We start from the raw sequence: 24909 nt of genomic DNA on the forward strand, positions 1-24909 counted from the left end.
CAGGATATGACAAAATAATAATTTATAAATTATCAAGGGTTCATGAAGGAGGGGAGAGCAGGGAGGGAGGGGGAAAATGAGGAGCTTAAGTGGAGAGCAAATGTTTTGAGACTGATGAGGGCAATGAATGTACAAATGTGCCTTACACAATTGATGTATGTATGGATTGTGATAAGCGTTGTATGAGCCCCTAATAAAACGATTAAAAAAATAAAAATAAAAACAGAATAAACATGGGCTAGGAAATCAAAAAGAGTTGGGCTTGAATCTAAACTTTGATCACTATTAATGCATGACTTTAAACTCTCAGAGCCTCAATTTGTATAATAATGCAAAATGAGAATCACAATAACACAAACTTCTTAAAGTTGTTGTGATGAGTAAAAAAGTGAACATTTCTAGTTTGCAGGGAGCCCTACATAAATAAATAGTACTAAGCAATGACTACATTAAAAACTCCAATTCATGATGGACGTATAAGCCCTCCCCCCAATAAGGGGGGCGATCAACAGAAATGTGGGTGAAGAGAGACAGCGGGCCCTGTAAGATATGAAAATAATAATAATTTATAATTTATCAAGAATTCACAAGGGTTGGAAAACGGGGGAGGGTGGAAAAAGAGAAGAGCTGATACCAAGGACTTAAGTAGACATAAAATGTTTTGAAAATGATGGCAATATATGTACAAATGTGCTTGATACACCTGATATATGGATTGTTATAAGAGCTGCAAGAGCCCCCAATAATAAAAAAAAAAAGACACACATACACACAAAATACTCCAATTCAGTCATGCCTGTAGGTAGTAGTCAAAAAGTATACTGCAGATGTGTCTGGGATAGTGTAAGGCACAAGTAGCTAAGAGCCACATGGTTCTATCTCTTTCCTCAAACCAATTATACAATCATGTAACGAGGAATGGCAGACTTGGATAAGTTTGTGGAAAGTGGAATGAAAACACCTTCCATAGGGGATCTCCATGACCAATCTGTCAGAACCTCCAGAACTAAGGAATTGCAATAAGGACGACCACTGCCACAGAGTTCATTCCGACTCCTAGGAACTTGTGAGGCAGAGCAGCACTGCTCCCTGGGGTTGCTGAGGTCTCAAACCATGACGACAGCAGAAAGCGTCCTCCTCCTCCTAACCAAGAAAGATTGAGAAGCGAACATTTTCCCTCTCTGGAAGTAAAAAAGAATCATCTCTATAATAAATTCATTCGGCCATAATACTCTTGGTGATATAGAAAATATAGTTTAATGCAAGAGATTCTTTGCTCTAAACATTCACTAAATACTTTTGAGTCTTAATTCACTCAAAATTCTACTTATGAAAATGATGCTTTACCAGCTCCCTCTTCATTTTTTCATTCAGGAAATTTAAACTAATCTTTAAAAGCAATCCACATTACTGAGAGCATACTAACGTGAGAATTCCATGGGCTCTCTCCAGGAGTTTGCTGCTAGTTGTATTAGCGAATATCCCATCTTTGTCAAGCAAGGAGCTACTACTTGATAATCTGCTTTGCCGGATCCCCGTTCTGCCATTCCAGGCAATGTCAAATGTATCACTGTTAGGAATAAATGAAATGTGCTTTAGTTTATTAAGTAATTCTGTCACACTCTCTAAACTGCTTCCATAAATAAAATAAAACTTCATGTACTAAGTTATATTTTAGAAAAACTACTAAGCCAGCAGAAAACCAAAGCCAGTTTTTACAACAGAAACCAGTAATGATAATACAATATAAAATATAGAATATATTTTACAAACATATTGTAAAACATATTTTACAATATAAAATAGCAATGGGAGAGGGAAAATGGAGAACAGAATTTCAAATTCTCCTAAAATCCATTCCTTCCGGAGTCAAGAAAGCTGAATAAACCCCTAAAACAAATTGCCCTGAGATAATCTTTGTACCTCAAAATTTCCCTTTGTGAATTCTTAAAACCAAACAATTGGTATGTTGAGTAATGACGATTAAATATATATATATATATTTTTTTTTTTAATAAAGGATTAATAGGGAGCTTTTCTGGGAAAGCATATAGACTGAATATATATTTAGATTCCTCTAGAAACCTCCTAAAACACTAATAAAATCTTTTAAATCAATAATAATATCAGAATAAAGATCATAAGCGAAATAACAATAACAATACATTTCTGAAATACAGTCAGATGACTGAGTAGTAAACATGAGACCCCAATCCTACAATGGCTCTAAGGGAAACTGAAAAGAGAGCCCATTTACTCAACAGAACACCAACAGATCCAGAATTGTTGATACAGAATTCCTTCTTTCATGACTTTGTTTGGGCAATGGTTTCTTTTTCTCTCTCGCTGTTTTGGGGTTTTTTTTGGAAGAGTGGGGCGTGGCAATGATTTCTTAAATACAACAACAAAAGCACAAGCAAGAGAAAACAGAAAGAAAAACTATGAAGTTGAACTTCATAAAAATTTTTAAATGTTTGGATTCCAAATGATATTTAAAAAGTGAAAAGAAAACACAGAGTGAGATACAATATTTCAAATCAAATATCTGATAAGGGACTTGTATCCTGATTATAAAAATGGCTCTAATAACTTAAGAAGAAAACAGTATCACAAAAGGCAGTCAAAGAGTGCTTAGAATAGAAAGAAATTAACAATTGACATTTGCAACAACCTAGATGGGTCTCAAGTACACCATGTTAAGTGGAAAACTTTACTTCAAAAGGTCATAACTGTACTGTTTAAATGAAATATGTAGAATATGAAAATGCTTAAGGTACATGCTTATTAGTGGCTACCAGGGACTAGAGGAAGGAGGGGATGGGAAGTTATTGCATAAAGGGTTACTGTGATTGTTTGAGATGACAAAAAAATTTGGAAGCATGTAGACAGTGGTGATAGTATGACAAAATCTGTACATCCGTCAACTTCCTGAACTAAGTGTACACACACAAATGAGTATAGGAATAATGGTGAGAATGCAGTCTAGTTCATACTAAAGTATCAATAGAAATGTCCTAGTTTTAATGTAGACAACTATACCAGGGGCCTAGAAAAGAATCATAGAAAATACACATTATAAAAAAAACTGCATGAATTTTAAAATGTTCTGCACCAAAATAAACTCATGTTAACTTGTTATAACATGTCTAGACATATCTCTTTGAGGTACTAAGAAAGATAAGACATCAGTTTGAAGAAAAACAAAAACACCCTATGTACAATGCCCAGAGAAATTCATTTTAAGAGAGATCTAGACCAATGGTTCTCAACCTTTGTAATGTCACGACTCTTTAATACAGTTGCTCATGTGGTGGTGACCCCCCCAACCATAAAATTATTTTCGTTGCTACTTCATCACTGTCATTTTGCTACTGTTATGAATCGGGCGGCTCCTGTGAAAGGGTGGTTTGGGCCCCAACGGGTCACGACCCATAGGTTGAGAACCGCTGGTCTAGATGATCTTAAAGATACAGCCTACAGCACAGACCATTCACACCAATTTGTGAGGAAGCAATTATTCTTATTCCTGCCCTAATTGAAACAAAAGCCATAGGCATCTCAAATGGTTTAGCTTTGCCTAATTCTGACTGAGAAGTTGAAGTTGAACAGACTTTCTGCTAAACCAATGCCAAAACTGTTATACCCAGATCAGCTGCTGTCAAGAGCACAGCTATCAATGGAAACTACACAAGAAGGATCCAGAATTAGAAGCATACATGGAAGAATGGTAACAGGAGATGAACATGGCTTGACCAGTACAATCCTGTCAACAAAACACAATCAAAGCAGTCAAACACAACAGACCACATATTGCAGACACCAATTTAAAGAAGGAAAGCAGATGCATTCACAAGAAAAATATGATTAACGCAATACAAATTTTTTTAAAAGGACATGAACAGAGAATTCAACAAAGAAGTCATCCAGGCATCCAACAAACATGAAGAAATGCTCATCATCACCCAAGAAATGAAATCAAAATAGCGATGCGATATCACCGCATACTGACATTGACAGCAAAGTTTAAAGAAAAGCCGTTATTAAACATGCTGGAGAGGACACAGTGTAAAGAGAGACGGCATGCCTCATCCACTACTGGTGGGACTGTAAAACTGTGTAATCACTGGGGAAAGCAGTGTGGCACTTCCTCCAACAACTGGGAATGGAAATGCCATCTGCCCCAGCAACCCCGAATGAAGTAAGAGCTGTAACACAGACAGGGACATGCACACTCGCAGCACTATTTATAATAGCTAGAATACTGAAACAGCCTAAATGCCCATCAGGGGAAGAATGGGTAAATTTTGGTATACACACACAATGGAATACTCTGCATTACTAAAGAATACTGATGAAACTGTGAAACATCTCAAGACATGAACGGATTTGAAAGGATTATGCTGAATGAAGTTAGTCAATCACCTAAGGACAAATATTGTAGAAAACCATTTATTATACAAGAAAAAAAAACAAGAAACATAATTTTGTTAACTGCCAGGGCTGAGAATGAAGGCAGGGGAAGCAATAGACAAGTGTTAACTTGGTGAAGGGAAAGAGTATTTTAACAAGAGAAAGAAGAGGTATGTAAAAGGAGGCACGGCAAGCTATTAGGTAGTTTGGTTAGTAGTTTGAGTTATGGAATACATATTTGATTATATGAAATGTAAATCAACTCCTTCAACAATTAAAAAAATTTTAGATTTAGGGTTACTTAGGGCTGGTAAGTGTGGAAACAGTTAATAGATACAAAATTTCTTTTTGATGTGATAAAATTTAACATACAAATGTGCTGGACTTCATCATTACCAAAGTAGAAGCTTTAAGGAAACAAAGGGCAGGCATAGTAAGGATAGCAAGAAATGTGGATTTGCTGGCATTTAACTAAATAAAGTTGGCTAAGGCCAAATGCTTAAGAATTATCTTAAATGTCAGTTGAGTGAATACAGACAACTTTTAGCAAACAAAGAATTATTAAAAAGTTATTAAGCAGATAATCGATAACATATTAGGTAGACATTAAGTCAAATTGGAAGACATTACCAATGAAGTGACAAGTTCAACTTAAATACAGAAAATTCTTGTTAATTACCATACTGGACATTGTGAAGACCAAATATCTTCATGTTTATAATATTAAGAGGAGATTCGAGAAACTAAACAATGTTTCTCTTACTCATATAAACAACAGCCTTTATGTAATAGTGTGTGTAAAAGACAAGGAAATTCTATTAGAAAATTTAAAAGTGAATTTTTTTATTTTTCTCCCAAGTTCCCTTCAAGGCATCATCATTGAAGATGCTACATAGTAAGCTCTGGTTACCACAGCCACCATAAAAGCTCTGATGTAAACTAGTGATGCAAGTATTACGTACAAATAAGATTTCTTCGCACTCAACAAAGCAGAATAACCCTGAAATTTCCCAAGAAATATAAAATGCAAGAAAGGTCTGAGAAATAAAAACATAAGAACTCATTTTTAATATATTTGCAGGAAACCTTTTAAAACAGAGTAACCCCACTAGAGGGAACAGAATGGCAGGTGAATGGATATACTGGATGGTGTAAGATGCGGCAAAGAACCAAACCAACCTGAATAGTCAAGTTACCTGAGGTCTTCTTGAACAATTGTCTCACAGGTTTTGTTAACTCTTAGCTTATTACTACTTTGTTTCTTCACCATTTCCACAAACCAAGGCTTATTTTCTTGTAATTCTTAATGCCATATGAAAATATCATTTCTTCTATATTTCCTTAAAAACATAACCCAAAACATACTTACTGTTGGTTTTTTTCATTTAGAGTATTCATGCCCTGGAGATCAGACAGAGGTGTTCTGGGATTTTTCCGGGTTATACCTAGCAGATCAAAAGCAGAGATTTTCAAATCAGTGCTAAGAAAAGCTAAACACAAAACAATTTTATTGTGAGTAAGTTAAATTAATGTACTTCAATAGTAAATAACTGCTACCCGTGTCAGAAATGTAAAAATCAGTTTATTTGTCCAAATTCCGGCTAAAATGATCCATCTTTTTAAGCAACTTATTAGAGTAACCCAAATGACATAATGCTAGGCTGGTACAAACTAACTCCCATGACTGTCACTTAGAAATCTGATGCTAAATAGGAACTGAATTAGAGGACTTAATATTGAACTCTTTTATTTATTCTCTCATTTAATTAAAATTAAGAAAGTACATCTTTTTCTAAAGGTCTAAAAGCATTTGAATTCTTCTTTATACAATAAAAAAATTACAATCTCACTCTGATGCATGATTCTTTAAGCAATATAGACTATAGGTTTTAAAAAATCAATTAATCTCACAAATACAATGAGAATCAAAAGGACAAATTAATTTTAAAAAATTAAGCTCCATAAACATACAGCTATCAACTTTCATAGCACACATAAACCATTAAATAGTTAAGGTACATTTCAAAGAAACAATTTTGATGATCTCTATTTGCTGATGACATAAACTTATACATAAATGATCCTAAGGTATCCATTAAAAATGTATTAAAGTGAAAAGAACCATTCTTTGATGGTTACCAAGGGTGGGAAAGGAAGGAAGAGAAATCATTAACTAGATAGAGCAGGGGTCCTCAAACTTTTTAAACAGGGGGCCAGTTCACTGTCTCTCAGACCATTGTAGTTAAAAAAAAAAAAAGAACAAATTCCTATGCACACTGCACATGTCTTATTTTGAAGTAAAAAAACAAAATGGGGCAAAAACACCCGGCGGGCCGGATCAATGTCCTCGGCGTGCTGCATGTGGCCCGCAGGCCGTAGTTTGAAGACCCCTGAACTTAACAAGAGTTAATTTGGGTGACAGGGAAAGCAAGATAAAATAAGGAGAAACTTGGCAAAAAATTATGGAGGCAGGGGAACACTATGGGAGGTATGCAAGAATTAAAGGCAACACAGGTAATTACTGATATGTACACAATCTTGCAACAGAAGGTAATCTATGAATAGATGGTTGGCTAAACATACATGTTGAATGTGTGTGTGTGTGGGGGGGGTATACCTGACACAAGATATTTGTAGATGTGTATTTATCTCTGCTACATATGTATCTATAAATGGGGTGGAGTATACAAGGGGCAAAGTTGTGAAAACTTCTTAGATATAACCAAATACCTTGAGGGAGTAAGTCACTGTGTCTGAGGAATCAAGGCTATAGTCTCAGGGGACACCAAGGTAAACTAGCATTACATACTTCACCAAGACAATATGTACAAGGAGAGGAGGGAAAAGAAAAGGTAGAATGTTTGATGATACATGACAGAAAGTTTCCCTTATGTGATGAAAAACATTAATTTCGATATTCAGGAATGTCAACAAACTCAAAGAGATCCACACTGACAAAAATCATAATCAAACTGCCAACATCAAAGACCAAGAAAGAATCTTAACAGCACCTGAAGAAAACATTCATTCTTACAGTGTAGTTCAACAGAAGAAAAGCAACTAATATACCATAGTAACAGAATAAGAGAAAACCACGTTTCAATTAAAGAAGGAAAAGTATTGGACAAAAGCTAACAATTGATATGGGAAAATATTAAGCAAATTAAGGCTAAAAGTAAATTTCTTCAACACTTGTTGATGAACATTTATTTAAAAACCACAACTCACACCTAAAGGTGAAAACCCCCCTAAGGTCAGAAATAAGACAAAGATGCCTCCTTTACCAAAAACCAAACCAAAATAAACACCACCACCCCCAAACCCAAATGTATTGCCATTGAGTCAATTCTGACTCATAGGACCCTATAGGACAAGATCGAAGGGTCCCTTTGGATTCCGAAACTATAACTCTTTACAAGAGTAGAAAGAGCCTAATTTTTCTCCCATGGAGCAGCTAGTGGTTTTGAACTACAGACCTTGTGATTTGTACACCAAAGATAACCCATTCCACCACATGGGGCTCTCATATACAATGTACAGAAATTCCTAGGCAAAGCAATTAGGCAAGAAAAATAAAAGGTATAAAAATTGAAAAAGAACAAGCAAAATGTCCCTATTTAGAGAGGGGATGATCTCATGTATATGTTTTGTTGTTGGGTGCCAGTGAGCCGGTTCTGACTCATAGAGACCCCATGTACAATAGAACATGATACTGGTTGGTCCTGTGCATCCTCACAAATGTTCTTATTTTGACCCATTGTTGCAGTCACTGGGTTCATCTATCTTGTTGGGGGGCTTCTTCTTTTTTCACTGCCCCTCTATTTTTACAAGCATGATGTCCTTTTTCTAGGCATTGGTTTCTCTTGACATGCTCAAAATACTCGATTAGTCTTGCTACTGTTTCCTCTACGGAGCATTCTGGCTGTCCTTCCACGGCAGACAGATGTCTGTTCTTTTGGAAGTCCATTGCACTTTCAATATTCTTCGTCAGATTCACATTCAAGCGCCTCGATTCTCTACTGGTCTTCCTTATCAATGTCCAGCGTTTACACGCCTATGAGGCAACTGAAAATACTATGGCTTGAGTCAGTGTGCTTTAGTCCTCAAAGTAACCTTCTTGCTTTTCAACACTCGAAAGAGCTCTTGGGCAGATGATTTACCTAATACAATTTATCATTTGATCTCTTGATTACTGCTTGCATGAGCACTGATTGTGGATCCAAGGGAGATAAAATCCTTGACTTCAATCTTTTCTCCATTTATCATAATGTTACCTATTGGTCCAGTGGTAAAGTTGCAATCCTTATCTTCATCAGCAGGTGCTTCAAGTCTTCCTCACTTTCAGTAAGAAAGGTTTTGTCATCTGCATATGGCAGGCTGTTAATAAATAAGCCTTCCTCCAGTCCCAGTCTTCTTCACATAATACAGTTTCTCTCATTATTTGCTCACCAAAGATTGAATAAGTAGACCTTTCCTGATTTTAAACTACGCAGTATTCTCTTGTTCTGGTCACACAACTGCCTTGAACGTTTGTCCAAGTTCTGCATGAGCACAATTAAGTGTTCTGGAAATCCCATTCTTCTCAAGGCCATCCATTGTTTGTTATGATCCACACAGTCAAATGCCTTTGTATAGTCAATAACAATGCTATGCCTAAGGTTTTCAGTGACTAATTCTTCTGAAGTGGACTCCTTAGTCATCAGGTCTTAGACTGGAAGCTCTACAGAAATCTGCTCACTTTGGGTGACCCTGCTGGCATTTGAAATACTTGTGGCATAGGTTCCAGTATTACAGCAACACACAAGCCGCCGCACTATGACAAACTGCCAGACAAGTGATGGAATCTTACATATACAGTATACCAAAGAATTCAGACAAAAAAACTAACAGAACAAATTAATTCGACCCAGTTAAATGATAAAATTATAACGCATAGAAAATCAAGAGTTTTCTATACATCAGCAATGAATTTAAGAAGGAAACTAAGAAAAGAATTCCATTTACAGTAGCATCCAAAGAAATAAAATACATAGAAATACATTTAACCAAAGAGGTGAAAATTACATCAAAAACTACAAAATATAGCAAAAGGAACAATTTATGTTTAAGACCTAAATACATGAAAAGACATATCCCATTTCATGATTAAAATACGTAATATTGTTTAGGTGAAAAATACATCCAAAGCAGCCTACAAATTTGTCCCAAGTTTGTTTTGTCTCAACTTGGCTGGGCCAAGTTTGCAGTTAAAACCCAGTAATCTACCATGAAGAGACTACTATGAGTAGCCAATCGAGGGGAAGGAAGTTCCCTCAAGGGCGTGGCCTGCTACATGAGTCCTAAGGAGAAGCCTTCAGCCTAATACCTGATCCACACTTTTAGAACTTGCTGACTTCTAAAACTGTTTTTATATATACATATGTAAAGATCACTGGTTTTGCTTTTTAAGAGAAATACAATTATCTGTTGTGCAGAAATGGAAAATCTGATCCTCAAGTTCATGTGAAATTGTAAGAGACTCCAAATTTTCAAAATAATATTTAAAATGAAAGAAGGGTCATACATCCTCATTTAAGAACTTACAGCACAGATACAATAATCAAAATATTGAGGTGCTGACACAAGATGAGACACATTGAGCAATGAAACAGAACTGAGAGTCAAGAAATTAACTAATCTTTTTATGGTCAGTTCATTTTTAGCATAGCTGCCAAGATCACTCAATGGGATAAATAGTCTTCACCAAAAATAGAGTTAGGATAATAAAATTTCCACATGCAAAAGAATCAACTTGGACTCCTCCCTTCACAGAATATAAAAAAATAAACTCAAAATAGAGCAATAATCTAAATATAAGAGCTAAGACTATGAAATTCATCAATTATACATATCTTTTTATGACCTTGGATAAGATACCTAAAACATGAGCAACAAAAGAACAAATATACATATATATGATTAAATCAAAATTAAAAGCTTTTGTGAGACAAAAACATTATCAATAATAGGAAATGCAACATAAAGAATAAAATAAAATATCCAGCATATATCTGATAAGGGTTTAGAATATATAAAGGCAAGTGTGTTTCTACTAGGGTTTCAGTTCATACAAAAGTGGGTTTATTCCAAGCATGCCATGTTTAAATATCTCTCTGCAATCAGTGAATGGCTATAAACAAATTTTCTCAGTAAAACACTTGTCTTAATCTCATTAGGATGCTCCCCACCCCCACCAAAATGTCTAGCAAAACAATGGCTTTCTAGGCTCAGAGGTCAGCTCATGTTTTTCACTTTGTTTTGTTTTCCTGAGGGAGGAGGATCCCAAGGGGGCCATCTTGATATTCTGGATGGATACGCAATGGTTGTGGACCTTGTTAAGAACAAGTTGTAAGAAAATTGAAAACTGTATTGGTGAGGGAAAGGTCAGGAAAAGTTGTGCTGAGGTTATTTTTCTTCAGCAAGCAAAGACACATCTGTGGTTGCCAAGCAAAGGTTGCCAGGGCTTTCTATGAGAATTCCTCTGGGAAACCTACTCCACCTCCTCTCACCCTGATCTTGCCTCTTCACACTTTATTGTGTGCCCAAACCCATAGAAAACATAGAACACTTAAAAGGAACATGATTTGAGTCCCCCAAGAATACTAAAACGATTGTTGTGACAAGATATAAATAGAAAAGTGCAGAAATCATTGGGGAAGGGTAGATAGATGAAACTATTGCCTTCAGAAGTATAAAACCTAGATGGAGGATATGTTGAAAAATAGTAACTTCACATTTTGAAACTTAATAAACGTTTCTCTGATTTTGTAGCAATATAACTTGATTTACCCTCCTATATATTCCATACCTTTTGTATAATACAATATATAAAGACCTATAACATCCCAACAACAGAACAACTAAAAATTGGACAAAGGACTTGACTAAACATTTCTACAAAGAAGATATATAAATTTCCAATAAGCACATGAAAAGATATTCAACATCATTAAGGAACTATAAATCAAAACCACAATGAGATATGACACCACACCCTGTGGGATGGATGCAATTTCTTAAAAAGCAAAATAACAAGTATGGTAAAGATGTGGAGAAAGAGGACCTCTTACACACTGCTGGCAGGAATTGTGCAATCATTTGGGAAAACTGTCAGGCATCTCATCAAAAGTTAAGCGTAAAGGAATTCAGGAGTAACTTAGCTACTGATTCAGGTTCTCTCCAAAGGTTTTATCCAAGCTGTCAGCCACAGCTGAATGAATGGAATGAATCTGAAGCAGATGGTTCTGAACGCACTCATGTGATTGATGAAAAACAGTAATCTCTATAATCAAGAATGACAACATATTCCAAGAGGGGCAAACTCAAAGAGAGTTCCCCATCCACCACTGCCATTAAGTTGATTTGACTTACAGTAATCCTATAGGGTAGAGCGGAACTATACTATGGGATTTCCCAGACTGTAAATCATTACAGACGCTGACCAAATATTTCTCCCACAGAGCGGCTGGTAGGTTCAAACCGTTGATCTTTCAGTCAGCTGATGAGCACTGTAACCATTGTACTACCAGAGCTCCCATTGAGATCCATATTAACAAAAATCAAAATCAATTGTCAACTGTCAAAGATAAAGAGTGAAATAAAAAGCTGTAGTGTAGTGGTTTGATCTGGCTCTTCTACCCACAGCCCATCACCCTGATGGCACAGTGGGTCACATACTGGGCTGCTCCAAGGGATCGATGAGGCTTTCTACTCCCATAAACAGTTACAGTCTTGGAAACAGCCAAGGGCAGTCCTACCCTGTCAAATAGGGTCTGAATCGACCAATGAGTTAGGTTTGAAGCCAGTCTTTAACTAAATAAATGGCTGGGGGCAACTCTGCAGCATGGGTGGGTTTTCTCTTTTCCTGATGGATCTAGAAAGAGATGGTGGGGAAGATGTTGATAAGATTATATGATTTTGTTGTAAGAGATTATTAGCAGGGGTCATTGTGATTATAAAAAATTGGAAATTGGGGTGAAGGGAGACGTCAGACAGTGTGAGATATAACAAAATAATAATTTATAAATTATCAAAGGTTCATGAGGGAGGAGGAAGGGGAGGGAGGGGGAAAATGAGGAGCTGATGCCAGAGGCTTAGGTGGAGAGGAAATGTTTTGAGAATGATGCAGGCAATGAATGTACAAATGTGCTTGACACAATTGATGTATGTATGGATTGTGATAAGAGTTGTATGAGCCCCTAATAAAACTATTTAAAAGAATTGGAACTTGAATGTGGCAATTGGTCAATTTTGTCATTTCAAAGCAGAAAGGGGTATTTGGCTACCTTAAGAAAAGAGAGCCAGGAGCAGATGCATCCTGCAGACTCTGAGAAGCCTGTTTCTTGAACCGCCTGATCCCGGAGGCGGAAAGCTGTGAAGCTAGAGGAGTGGCAGCAGATCAGCAGCAGCAGAAACAAGACATAGCACAGATGGCATGGTGCCACAGGAAGCTAGTAAAGCTTAGCGTTTTCCATCAAGAGGTTTGCATGCAATATGGAGTGCCTCCAGGCACTTCATTGGAGGAACTAGGTTTGCTGGTCCATGGAGCTAGAGCTGAGGCTTACGGAATGGTGGACTTTGGGGGCATTGTAAGCAGCACTAATAGTGTTCTGCAACACTGCCCAAACAGAGCAGAGGCAATGGGGTGGCATGGCTGACAGACTGAGGACCAGAAGAGAAGCATGCCTGTGGGCAAGTCTGGGAAGAGGCTGTTCTGACCAAAGACCTGTGCCTATGGCATTTCTGATCCTAACTTGGAACCCGTTAGCTTCTTTAATAAACTCGAGTTATGAGTATTAACTGAGTTCTGTGTGACCATTGCAATAAATCGTTGAAATAAGCAGAGAAGTAGAGTGAGTGTGCTACGAGAGGGATGATTGGTGGTAGAACTGATAAAGGAGGAGGATGGAGGCATGTCTGATCTTGGCCTCAGAGGAACTGGCCTTGGGATGATAATCAGAGTCTCCTTCCTTCTTGTGAAGTCAGAGGTCACATGCTGCTCCTGTACTCTTCTTATAAGAATCTAGTTCACTGCATAAACTACCACCAAAACAAACAGTAAAATATGGGGGTGGGGTGGGACACAAAAGGAGAATCCGAACAGCAACAAGGGAGAAGTGTCTCATTTTCACAAGGCTTCTAACTGCCAGTTGGTCAGAAGCTTGAGTGGGATCACAACAGGGATAGCTACTTCTCTTAGAGAGAGCAAGCATACATGTGTGCAAACAAGACTATGCTCCAAATGGAAACTGCAGTCTTTTAAAACTTCATCTTAGAAGTGATACTGCTCTACTTCTGCCATGTGCCAACTTCACACAAGCAAACTGGCAAAATGTGGGCGGGAACGACACAAGATGGAGGATACCAGAAAGTGGGGTAACTGGAGGACATTTACAAGTTTGAGTATCAGAGATTTGTAAATTTTGCTTTCTAGATATACACTGCTAAACTACCACAACTTTATAAGGTTGTTAAATTCCATTTTTAGATTTTGGAACCTAGTATTTCAGAGACCTACTATTTTTCTATACCATGGTGTCTCCTTCTTTCCAATCTATATACCTCTGGCGTGTATTGCACTGCCCATGCCTTGTACTATAATGTTGAATATAAATGATGAAATCTTATGCCATTCTTTGTCTTGTCCTCAATGGCATGATTAAGTATGAAGTTAGCTATAGGATTTTCAGACATGTACTTTCTAAGGTTGGGGAAGTTGCTTTCCATTACTAGTCTGCAAAATGATTTAAATAGGAATGGGTATTGAGTTATGACAAACTCTTTCCCTCCATTTACTGAGATAATTATATGGTTTTACTTTTTCTTAGATGGTTCACATAGTGAGTCACAACGATTGCTTTTCACATGCCAAACCAAACTCTCACTGGAGTAAACTTCACTCAGTCTTCATGTATTTTCCTTATGGATTGCTGGACTGTTTGCTCCTTTACTTTATTAAGGTGCTGTGGGGGTAGGCACTGGAATGCCAACCAACAGGTCAGCAGTTCAAACCCACTAGCTGCTCAACAGGAGAAAAATTAGGCAGCTTGCTCCCATAAAGATTCACAGTTTGAGAAACCCTATGTAAAGTCGCTATGCATAGGAATGGAATAGATGGCAACTGGGTTGGTTTTGGGTTTTCTTGAAGTATGTTGATTTGTATTTTTCCTGTAATAGGTTTTGGTATCAGAATAAGACTGACCACATGCTATGAGTTGGGAACTGTTCCTTGTTTCTCCATTTACTGAAAGATTGAGTAAAACTGTTATAACTCCTTTCTTAGACATCTAAAAAACTCACTATTGAAGTTATTTTCAGCTTGGAATTTGGGATTGTGTGGGATTTTACTTGGTGACTCATTATTAATATACAGATTTTCTATTTTTGAGTCAGTCTTAATAACTTTTTAATATTCAAGGAATTTTCCCATTTCATCACAGCATTCTCTCATCATTTCGATGTCGGTAAGCACATATACTTGTGTCTATTTCATTCCCAATCTTAGTTTCTGTGCCTTGTCTCTTTTTTCCTTATCAAAATCATTAAGACTGTGCTATCCAGTATAGTAGCTACTTTAGTGACTATTAAAATGGAAATTTCTTAAGTGAAATTAAAACTTCACTTTCAATCATGCTAGCCACATTTCAGATGCTTTAACAGACACATGCATGGCTATTGGCTGAGTCAGTCAACTCATATGGCTCTTCCAGTCATAGTCCTTTATGTGGTATAATTCTGGACTGCATAAGCCTGTGACTATAGTCTCATTTTGGAGGGCATTATCTGCTAATGAACAGAAAGGGTAAGATTAAGACCTGACTTTAGCAGGGGGTGTGAATTGGGTCACATTCTGTTTAATGGTTAGCTTGGTTTTTGTTACTAGTAATGGATGCAAGGAATGAAATGCTGTAGCTGAGAAGTAAAACACCACTTCTGGAGTGGCCTGGGAAAAGGCTTGTCTGATTAAGTTTAGGAGGAGGTCAATGCCTATTGGAAACCTCGTGCCAGATGCCCCAATTCATATGTGCATAAAAAGATACAGCCCATGGATGGAAAATGGATTATATCCGGAATAGCTAAGAAAAGCGAAGGGTTATATTTGATTGCACTATTGATATTCAATGTAAATTCTGCCAAACAACCTTTCCCTGCAAGGGTTTGGTAGGAATGATACTGTGGGGAATGATACTGATAGGATTCTCTGGTGAGTAATTGTGAAGAGGTTTCCCCGTGATGCCATCCTGCTGCATACAAAATTAGTCTTCTAAGAAGCAGAGAGGTGTGATCTCATTACTGCAAGGGCCAGGATCAGAGTGCTTCCTCTGGACCCAGCATTTGCTTTACCCTTGCCTGATTTTTGGATTCTAAACTGAACAGCAGCCACCACCACTAGGGACATTTCCTCAAACATTTTTGCGTTTCTGTGGGATGCTGCATGATTTAAAAAACTCAGTAACATGAGGGAATTTATTCAAGGGAGGAAGCAGGGGGAGAATGAAGCCAAATAGCATCATGGAAGAGTTGGACTTTTGGGACATCATCAATCCCCAACTCCTTGGTATTAATCGGGTATTAATTAATCTAAAAGAGATTTCTTCTAAAAGATTATTTTTTAAAAAGATGAATTCTTCTAAAAGAGATTGTTACCACAGTGGTTACTGTATTGGACAATATTAGCATTAACATTTTCATCATTACAAAAAGTTCTATTGAACAGTGTGGGGTTAGATATCTTATCAATTTCATTGCTCTTTTAAATAAATTTCTCATTCCTCTTATTTTTCCTTTTAGTCTGTTTTCTATTTCACTGATTTCATCTTTAAATTCTATTTACTTTTAGGTACAATGAGCTATTCTACTTTCTTAAAGTAAAACACTAATTCTTGACCTTACTTTTTTCTAATATAAAGAATTAAATCTACAATTTTTCTTCTACGCACACTTCTTTAGCTGCATTCCATAAGCTGTAATGTGGTTTGTTTGTACTATCAATCAGATCAAAATGCTTGCAGGTTGACCTTATGAATTCTTTTCTGACCAATGAGTTATTTATGTGTGTGCGTATTTTCCAAATATGAGAGGATTTTCCATTTTTTTCCTGTTATTGATTTCTTTTTTCAATTCTGTTTTAGTCTGGGGTCTTAAAGGCTTTAAGATAAACAAGCAGCCATCTAACTGAGAAGTAACAAAGCCCACATGGTGCAGTATAGCACTGATAAAACACACAACTTTCCTCTAGTTCTTTGGTGCTTCTTTCCCCCCACTGTCATGACCTCAATTCTACCTTACAAATCAGATTAGACCAGAACATGCACACTGTTACAGATAAGAGCCCACAACACAGGGAATCCTGGTTAGATAAACCCCTAGGGCCAACAATGCGAGTAGAGCTATCAGGAGGATTAGGGGAAGGTTGGGGGAGGAAAGGGGAATGGATCACAAAGATCAACCTATAACCCGTTCTCAGGGAACAAAACAATGGAAAAATGAGTGAGGGGAGATGGATGATGATGTAAGATATGAAAATAATAATCTATAACTTATCAAGGGTTCGTGAGGGAAGGTGGGTTGGGGAGGGAGGGGGAAGAAATGCGGAGCTGATGTCAGGGGCTCAAGTGGGAAGAGAATGCTTTGAAAATAATGCTGGCGGCATATGTGCAAATGTGCTTGACACACTGGATGAATGTATGGATTGTGATAAGAGATGTAAGAGCCCCCAATAGTTTTAATTAAAAAATTAAATTTAATTTTTAAAAAGTTTTATTGGCATATGTGGTAGTTACATAATCTGGTTTTGAGAAGATTGGGAGTGAAGGGGTGGGGTCTGGCCTGTCAATAGGGTCATAGCCAATGGAGGCCTCTGTGTGGCCATGGGCTTCTCCTGAGAATTCTGGGAGCTATTTTCCCTCCTTGGAGGCGGGAAACATCTCATTCTGCTCACTCCCTTGGAGACTGACAAGGCTGACTCCCTGTGAGACATCCCTGAGGAGAAGTCACATGGAAATAACCTGATGCAGCCCTGGGTGCTGGAGAAGCCACGTGGAGACCCCTGCCAGCGTTGAGATGCTTACACCACCACTGGATCCAAAGACTTTCTACCCACTGGCCTGTGATCGTCCTGCATTTGACGTCATTGCATGTGTTTCGTGAGTCTGAAGAGGGCTTTATAGATTGGTATCGGACATATGGGTTAATATCGGACTTAGGGCTTGGACTAGACAGGGTTGAAATGCTTTCTTAATGTACAAATTACCCTTTATATGAAACTGTCTTATACACATGAGTTTCTATGGATTTGTTTCTCTAGTCTACCCAGACTAACACAGCATATATCCATGTATCATACAATTGAACAGTTCAATCATATTAAAGAGAATTGAACAATCATATCCACAATAAATTTTAGAACATTTACTTCTTTCCTGTACTCATTGTCATCAGCTTCCCACCTCTCAACCCCACCCCCACCCCCACCCCCACCCCCGTCCCCAAGGAACCATCCATCCAGGGTTTCTCACATTGAAAAACCCAGAAAACAAAATACAGAAAAACAAAACAACATAACCCACTGTATTCTGCATGATAGCAAAGCTATCCACTTCCCTGGTCTATGGTCAGAGGAGATTCATTGAAAGCCTAAATCAAGTGTGGACCCTGAGAATGGGTTATAGGCTCCTAATGTCATCCAGAGCCTACCATTCCCTCCTTTATTTATTTGTTTATTTTTTAAATCATTTTATTGGGGCTTGTACAACTCTTACCACAATCCATATAAACATCCATTGTATCAAGCACATTTGTACATTTGTTACCATCATCATTCTCAAAACATTTGCTGCTTACTTGAGCCCTTGGTATCAGCTCCTCATTTTCCCCCCTCCCTCTCCGTGCCCCCCTCCCTCATGAACCCTTGATAATTTATAAATTATTATTATTTTGTCCATTCCCTCCTTTAGATATGGATTTTATCATTCACAATCCTTGGGTCACACAAGATCTGTGTGGGCCCAGTTGACACCTCACTCAAATATCTGCTTGTTCAAAGACAATCCTTTAATACCCCAGATGCTATTTTTTTCTAATAGGCAGTATCTAGTTTCTTCTCCACACTTTGCTATAGCAATCATATCTTCAGTGATATGAGATAATTCATAAGGGCTAGTATCGAGCAGGGTCATGTCATAAAAACTAATTGTTCTCAGATGGGGACTATAAATAATTAAGTGTGTATCCAAAATTTATTCATGTATCTATGGTTTATATATGTCTTTTGGTTCATTTTAGAGACATTATTATCATATTTTTTGCATTAACAGTCAGATATCATTTAAGAGGAAAAAACATGTATAGTTATTTGTATTTTTCTAAATATTTATTATTTCTATTTTCTTTCTTTCCTTTTTTTTAATTTATATTTTCTTAATATCCTCCTGTAATACTGTGATCAGCAAACTACACACAGCGCCAAATCAAACCTGCTGCCTGCTTTCCTATGGCCTGAGCTAAAAATGGTTTTTACTTTTTAAGTATTTTGGAAAGGGGGGCACCAATTCAATAGTTTCTACATGAACAATTTAGCAGTACTAATTATATTCTTTAAGTTAGCCAGCCATTCTCAACGTTTTCTGAGTTATTCTTCCACCATTAACACAGACTTACTGCCCCTAAGGTTCCTATCTGCAATTTGATCCCACGCAGATATATCTTCAAACAACACAATGTTCACGGCAGACATGTTTTACTAGTTAAGTTAAACTACTGTTAGGTTTTAGGAAGACTTTAGTGGATATTTTTGGTTTACTATTTAAAGATGACCTCAGATCAAAAGCTTTAGGGGTTCCTCCAGCCTTCACAGCTCAAGAAAGGCTCGAGTCCATTCTGCTTTGCATTTCACCCCTTCTGTTCAGCATTCTTCAAAAAACCTCTGACAGAAGTGTTCAATAATGGTAGCCAGGCACCATCCAGTTCCTCTGGACTCGTGGGAAAGAGGTAGCTGTTCATGGAGGCGGTTAACCAAGTATTCTATATCCTGCACCTACTGATGATTCTAATAAGCCCTGGTGGCACAGTGCTTAAAGTACTACTTAGATGCTAACCAAAAGGGCAGCAGTTGGTACACACCCAAGAGAAAGATGTGGCAGCCTGCGTTCCTAACTATTGAACCTTGCCAGCCCTATGAAAGCAGTTCTACTGTCCTATGGGGGTGCACTAAGTTGGAACTGACTCAATGCAATGGGTATTACTGACTCTCCTTTTTCTTCTGTTGCTGCAGATCATAGATTTACAAACTTAACTTGGCCTACTGTACCCTTTTCAGGAGGATTAAAATAATACGCAGAGCCCCGAGCCAATTAATATATTTTGTACAACAGCCCACAAGCTAGGATAAAGTGTAGGTGTCTGCTTTTGCAGCTCCCTTAGATCATTCCAGCACCCCCAGAGGGTGGTATCATCCACTTTGGGAAACACCGCCGTACCTTGCCTTCTACTGAATACAGCTCATGTAGTGTAGAGAGTTGCTTTTATATGGCCTACCAATTTCTGTGGGTCTCTTAGATAGCCATTTACAAGCTTCTGAGACCCCAGGAACTATGCAGGAGGTAAAACAGTACTAAGCACATAACTACGCCAACTCATAGGGATGTTGCCTGAAATCATGACCACCACCCTCATTTCTGAAGTATACTTTTGCTAACTAAAAACTGGATATTGTGGATAACACATTGTAGCAAAATTGGATTTTGCTGTGTTTTATTGACCAGTTTTTTTTTTCCTTCTAAAAGAAACTTATCTGGACCAAAATTGCAAACACAGAAATTTTGGCTCAATGTTGGATTTATTTGGGGGGCAGCCCTTTAAAAATGATTTCCTGTTATCTTTTGGGCTTTATTGTTTTTAATAAGAAGTTAGCTGTTAATCACATCATTGTTCTCCAATACATAATACATCAGGAATTCTGGTGGTGTAGTGGGTTACATGTTGGGGCAGGGCTAACTGCAAGCTCAGAAGTTTGAAACCACCAGTCACTTTATGGGAGAACGATGAAGTTTTCTACTCCTGTAAATGTGTTACAGTCTCAGAAATCCACAGGGGCAGTTCTACCTTATCCTGTAGGGTTGCTGTGAGTTAGACTTGATTGTTGGCAGAGTTTGGATTTGGAGTTTTTGTTAATGCAAAGTTTTTTTTTCTGGCTCTTTCCAAGATTTCCTCTTTGTCTTTAGCACTTAGTATTGTGATTATAATAAAACTAAGTATAGTTTTCTTCTGTACTTATTATTTAGTGATTTTCTCAAATCTAAATGCTATTGTTTCTTATTCAAATATGGAAAATTTTCAGCAATATAGTTTAGAAGTTTAATCTTTAGAATGTAGGCAGAGTACATATATTGACTTCGGGATTTTAGTCACTTGATAGCTCTTATTTACAGGATTTTTCTCCCAATTTTCTAGCTGGTCTGCCAATCCTTGACCTTGTCCTTTGACATTTCAAGTAAGTCTGGTTGTGGCTTTCTGTCTCTGGAGTTAGGGAGCATAAAATGCCACAAACACATAGTTTACTTTTTTTAAAAAAAATAAATCATTTTATTAAGGGCTCATCACAATCCATACATACATCAATTGTGTAAAGCACATGTGTACATTCATTGCCCTCATCATTCTCAAAACAGTTGCTCTCCACTTAAGCCCCTGGCATCAGGTCCTCATTTTTCTCCCTCCCTCCCTGCTCCACCTCCCCCTCTTGAAGCCCTGATAATTTATAAATTATTTTGTCATATCTTATACAGTCTGACGTCTCCCTTCACCCACTTTTCTGTTGTCCATCCCCGAGGGAGGAGGTTATATGTAGATCCTTGTAATTGGTTCCCCCTTTCCAACCCACCCTGCTCCACCACTGGTCCTGAAGGGATCATCTGTCCTGGATTCCCTGTGTTTCCAGTTCCTATCTGTACCAGTGTACATCCTCTGGTCTAGCCAGATTTGTAAGGTAGAATTGGGACCATGAAAGTGGGAGGGGAGGAAGTATTTAGGAACTAGAGGAAAGTTGTATGTTTCATCTTGCTACACTGCACCCTGACTGGTTCGTCTCCTCCCCAATACCTTTCCGTAAGTGGATGTCCAATTGCCTACAGATGGGCTTTGGGTCTCCACTCGCACTCCCCCTCATTCACAATGATATGATTTTTTGTTCTGATGATGTCTGGTAACCTGATCCCTTCGACACCTCGTGATCACACAGGCTGGTGTGCTTCTTCCATGTGGACTTTGTTGCTTCTGAGCTAGATGGCCACTTGTTTACCTTCAAGCCTTTAAGACCCCAGATGCTATATCTTTTGATAGCCGGGTACCATCAGCTTTCTTCACCACATTTGCTTATACTCCCATTTGTCTTCAGCCATCGTATTGGGGAGGTGAGCATCTAACTTTCAAGAATAAATTCTCCTTGGTTTCTGCCTGCTCTTAGTCTTTTTTTCCAGTGTTTTCAAATAGTTGGCTTTTTTCAGTTTTAACATTGTTACCTGCAGTGGGTTTATTTGCTTCACCAAATCACTTCACTGGTTGCCCCCAGCTGTTCTAAAAACAATCTCTCACAGTTAAAGTTATAATTTCAAATATTTTAAAATTTGAATTTTTGCTAGTACTAAAAATGAAAATGTAACAAAATATACAAAATAATGGAAAAGCTCATGTTTCACAAATGTAGCAATTAATAAATATCCCTGAACATACATAAATGCAAATTTTGCTTAATTTCCTGAAAGTGGTACCCTTCTGTTCTAGATCCATATATAGTAAGCTGGAATACAAGCAGACTGAGTGGGCAGGTTGAAAGTCATCATGAAACACAACACAGCAAATACACCAGTTGCAACTATTTTAGAATTTTTTTAAAAAAGGAAGAATTTAAGGTCTGATTATAAAAAATTTATAGACCACTTTAAATAATGCTCCAATGATCAAAAGGTTTTAAAAGTAAGAATAATAGTTGAAATAATGATTTGTATACATTTTTGAAGTAATAGCAATAATTAAGAATATACTTTTCAAAATTAAAAAATGAAATACTTACCATCCTAAAATGAACAAAATATATATTTTTATAGTATTTTTCAAGATATTTTAAACATTTTTTATACCAAACATTGCTTTTTTTTTTTCCAAACATTGCTTTTTATGTAACATGATTATAAGAAACCTCATTTGCTCCTAAGAATTCTTATCATCTCTTTTTATTGACAACCAAGTATTAAAATCTCATAGACTTTCAAAGAGAATTACAAAAGTAGCAAACTAAATCTGGGGCAATTTACAACAGTCCAAACACATTATGAAAGTAAGTTAGGCCCATTCTATGCTACCTACTAAATTAGGCTTTGAGTACTCTGAAGAACAAAAACAAACCATTGCAATTAAGTCCATTAGATTCAATCAATTCCATTGATATGGACTCTGAAGTCCCTGCAGGGTCCCTTTACTCCCACTATAGTAGAAGCCCACCACCTGTCATCTCCCAGTAAGCAAAAGAACCAGTTTTCATGCAGAATTAATGTAATAAATGAGGAGGAGGAAATGGAAACCAGGATCATCTTTTTACACCAATTTAATTTAAAATACAGGCTCATCCACTTTCTGCCATTTCACCTTAACTAAAACATAATGGTGACTTTAAAGCGGACAAAGGAAATTCTAAAGGGAGAGCTACAATCAAACTATGATTTATCAAAGACACCAAGTAACATTGCTGATGCTGCAATACAAGCATAAAACTCCACTATGCTTAGAGAGGAGCATGAGGAATGCTGACCATGTTTAGTAGTTAGTGCAATCGTGGTGAGGGTTTCATGGGTGTACATATTTGCCAAAACGTTATCAAAGAGCATACGCTACACTCCAGTTTTATTTTACTTCAATTAGATCAAATTAACATTTTAAAAATATTGGCTGGATGAAAAGCATTATTTATTTTTACCAAAAAATAACCAATTCAGGAAATATAAGCAAGAATAATTTAATAAGCCAAGGATTATAGACAAATAGAATAGTTAACCAGGCAAAAGGAAGAGGCCTATAAGCATTTTCAAGAGAAAGAAGTCTCAATGGAAATATCCTGAGACAGGTCACAAGGATTAGAGAGGTCACGTTGCCCGTGCAATCGATGGCCCACCCTGGTATAGAATGCCCTGGTTTCCACTTCCCGATAGGCATGTGATGACACAGAATTGAGCAGGACTTTCAGCCTTACTGTACTTCTCTTCCTTGCACCTCTGCAGAATCTCTAAGCTCCTCTGGTGGACTGGGTGCTGTAGAAAGCTAAAACTATCCATACTTTTCAAAAGTGCACATGGCGCTGTGTCATCATGTCCTTAGGAAGCAAAAGAAAAACAAAAAATGGAGACAAGAAAAAGACATTACATAAGCCCAAACCAACAGAGTACACCAAAGGCAATGCTGCCAACTAGCTTTAGAGTATATAAAAATGGATCAAATGATAGGGATGAGATCACTATTTTTCCAATTAATATGAAGAAATTACACAAAAATAATAGGGCAGGGGGAACGTCCTTTTCAAATATACAAAGTGCCCTCTGCAATATTCAAAGTGCTGTGCACTAAGGAGCCCCTTGTTGCACTGTGGGTTAGGCATGGGGTTGCTAATGGCAAGGTCAAAGTGCTGTGCACTAACACCCTAAAAAATTTCCAAAATTAAATTTTAAGAAAATCAAAACAATTTGTCTGATTTCATTTCTTTTTAAAAAAATGGATCAGAAGTGAAGTTAGCTATAGTTGGCAACATACACGAAACAATGATAGAACCCAGAAGAAAACTATATTCCAAACAATTTACTGAAAGTTAAACAATTTTCACAGATTCTGCAATTAACCACACTTGCAGGAATTCCAACAAGTGTGCCTATGAATCTGAAGAAAAGCATTACCGAGCAAGGAAATTTGGCAGTACTTCTTATTCATAAATCTGAAGGCCAAGCTGGAGAATGTGTAGCTGGCCATCATTTCTAAGTAATGTGAGGAAGAAATCAATTACCAGTGGGAAAGAGAAGATAGAACATTCAAGATTAACACCCGAGATGTGTGCTATTTAAATAGTATCTTGAATAATAAATGTAGTAGCTTGAATAATAGACAAAGGGGAAAAAGAAGTGTTAGTACAATAAACATTAGCAATAAAAGAAAACACAGGATTTCCAGGCTTAGGAGAGTTATGAATCATTCACATATAGACCATCTCTAGTTAAGTAGTTTTTTCTTAATAAAAAAATATTTTTTGGCTTTTAGAAACAAAATGCATAATTTAATGATAGAGACAAAGTCAATAAAACAGTTCCATTTGTTTATTGTACTTTTAGGAATAGGATACAATTATAAATATAATTCTGAGAGCAGACGTCAGAAGGAGAACAATTCAAAGTTTACAGAGCTTGTTTGAGTCTAACTTTATTTCCT

General features: G+C 37.2%; 1 protein-coding gene across 6 annotated transcripts in view; it reads right to left on the bottom strand.

Annotated features, from left to right (window-relative positions):
* The window catches only part of MYO9A (myosin IXA), a 211124-nt gene that overhangs the window by 104416 nt on the left and 81799 nt on the right, over nucleotides 1–24909 (bottom strand). For all 6 annotated transcript variants that reach the window (XM_004711954.2, XM_045285720.1, XM_045285719.1 and 3 more), the window contains exons 14-16: nucleotides 23690–23809; nucleotides 5780–5855; nucleotides 1427–1570 (exon numbers count right to left, since the gene is read on the bottom strand). In XM_004711954.2, coding sequence (XP_004712011.1) covers nucleotides 1427–1570; nucleotides 5780–5855; nucleotides 23690–23809 — 340 coding nt within the window. The remainder of the gene's footprint in view (nucleotides 1–1426; nucleotides 1571–5779; nucleotides 5856–23689; nucleotides 23810–24909) is intronic.

This window comes from Echinops telfairi, unplaced genomic scaffold (genome assembly GCF_000313985.2).
Source record: "Echinops telfairi isolate 266 unplaced genomic scaffold, ASM31398v2 ScPeMD7_7475;HRSCAF=8513, whole genome shotgun sequence".
In the NCBI taxonomy this organism is placed as follows: Eukaryota; Metazoa; Chordata; class Mammalia; order Afrosoricida; family Tenrecidae; genus Echinops; species Echinops telfairi.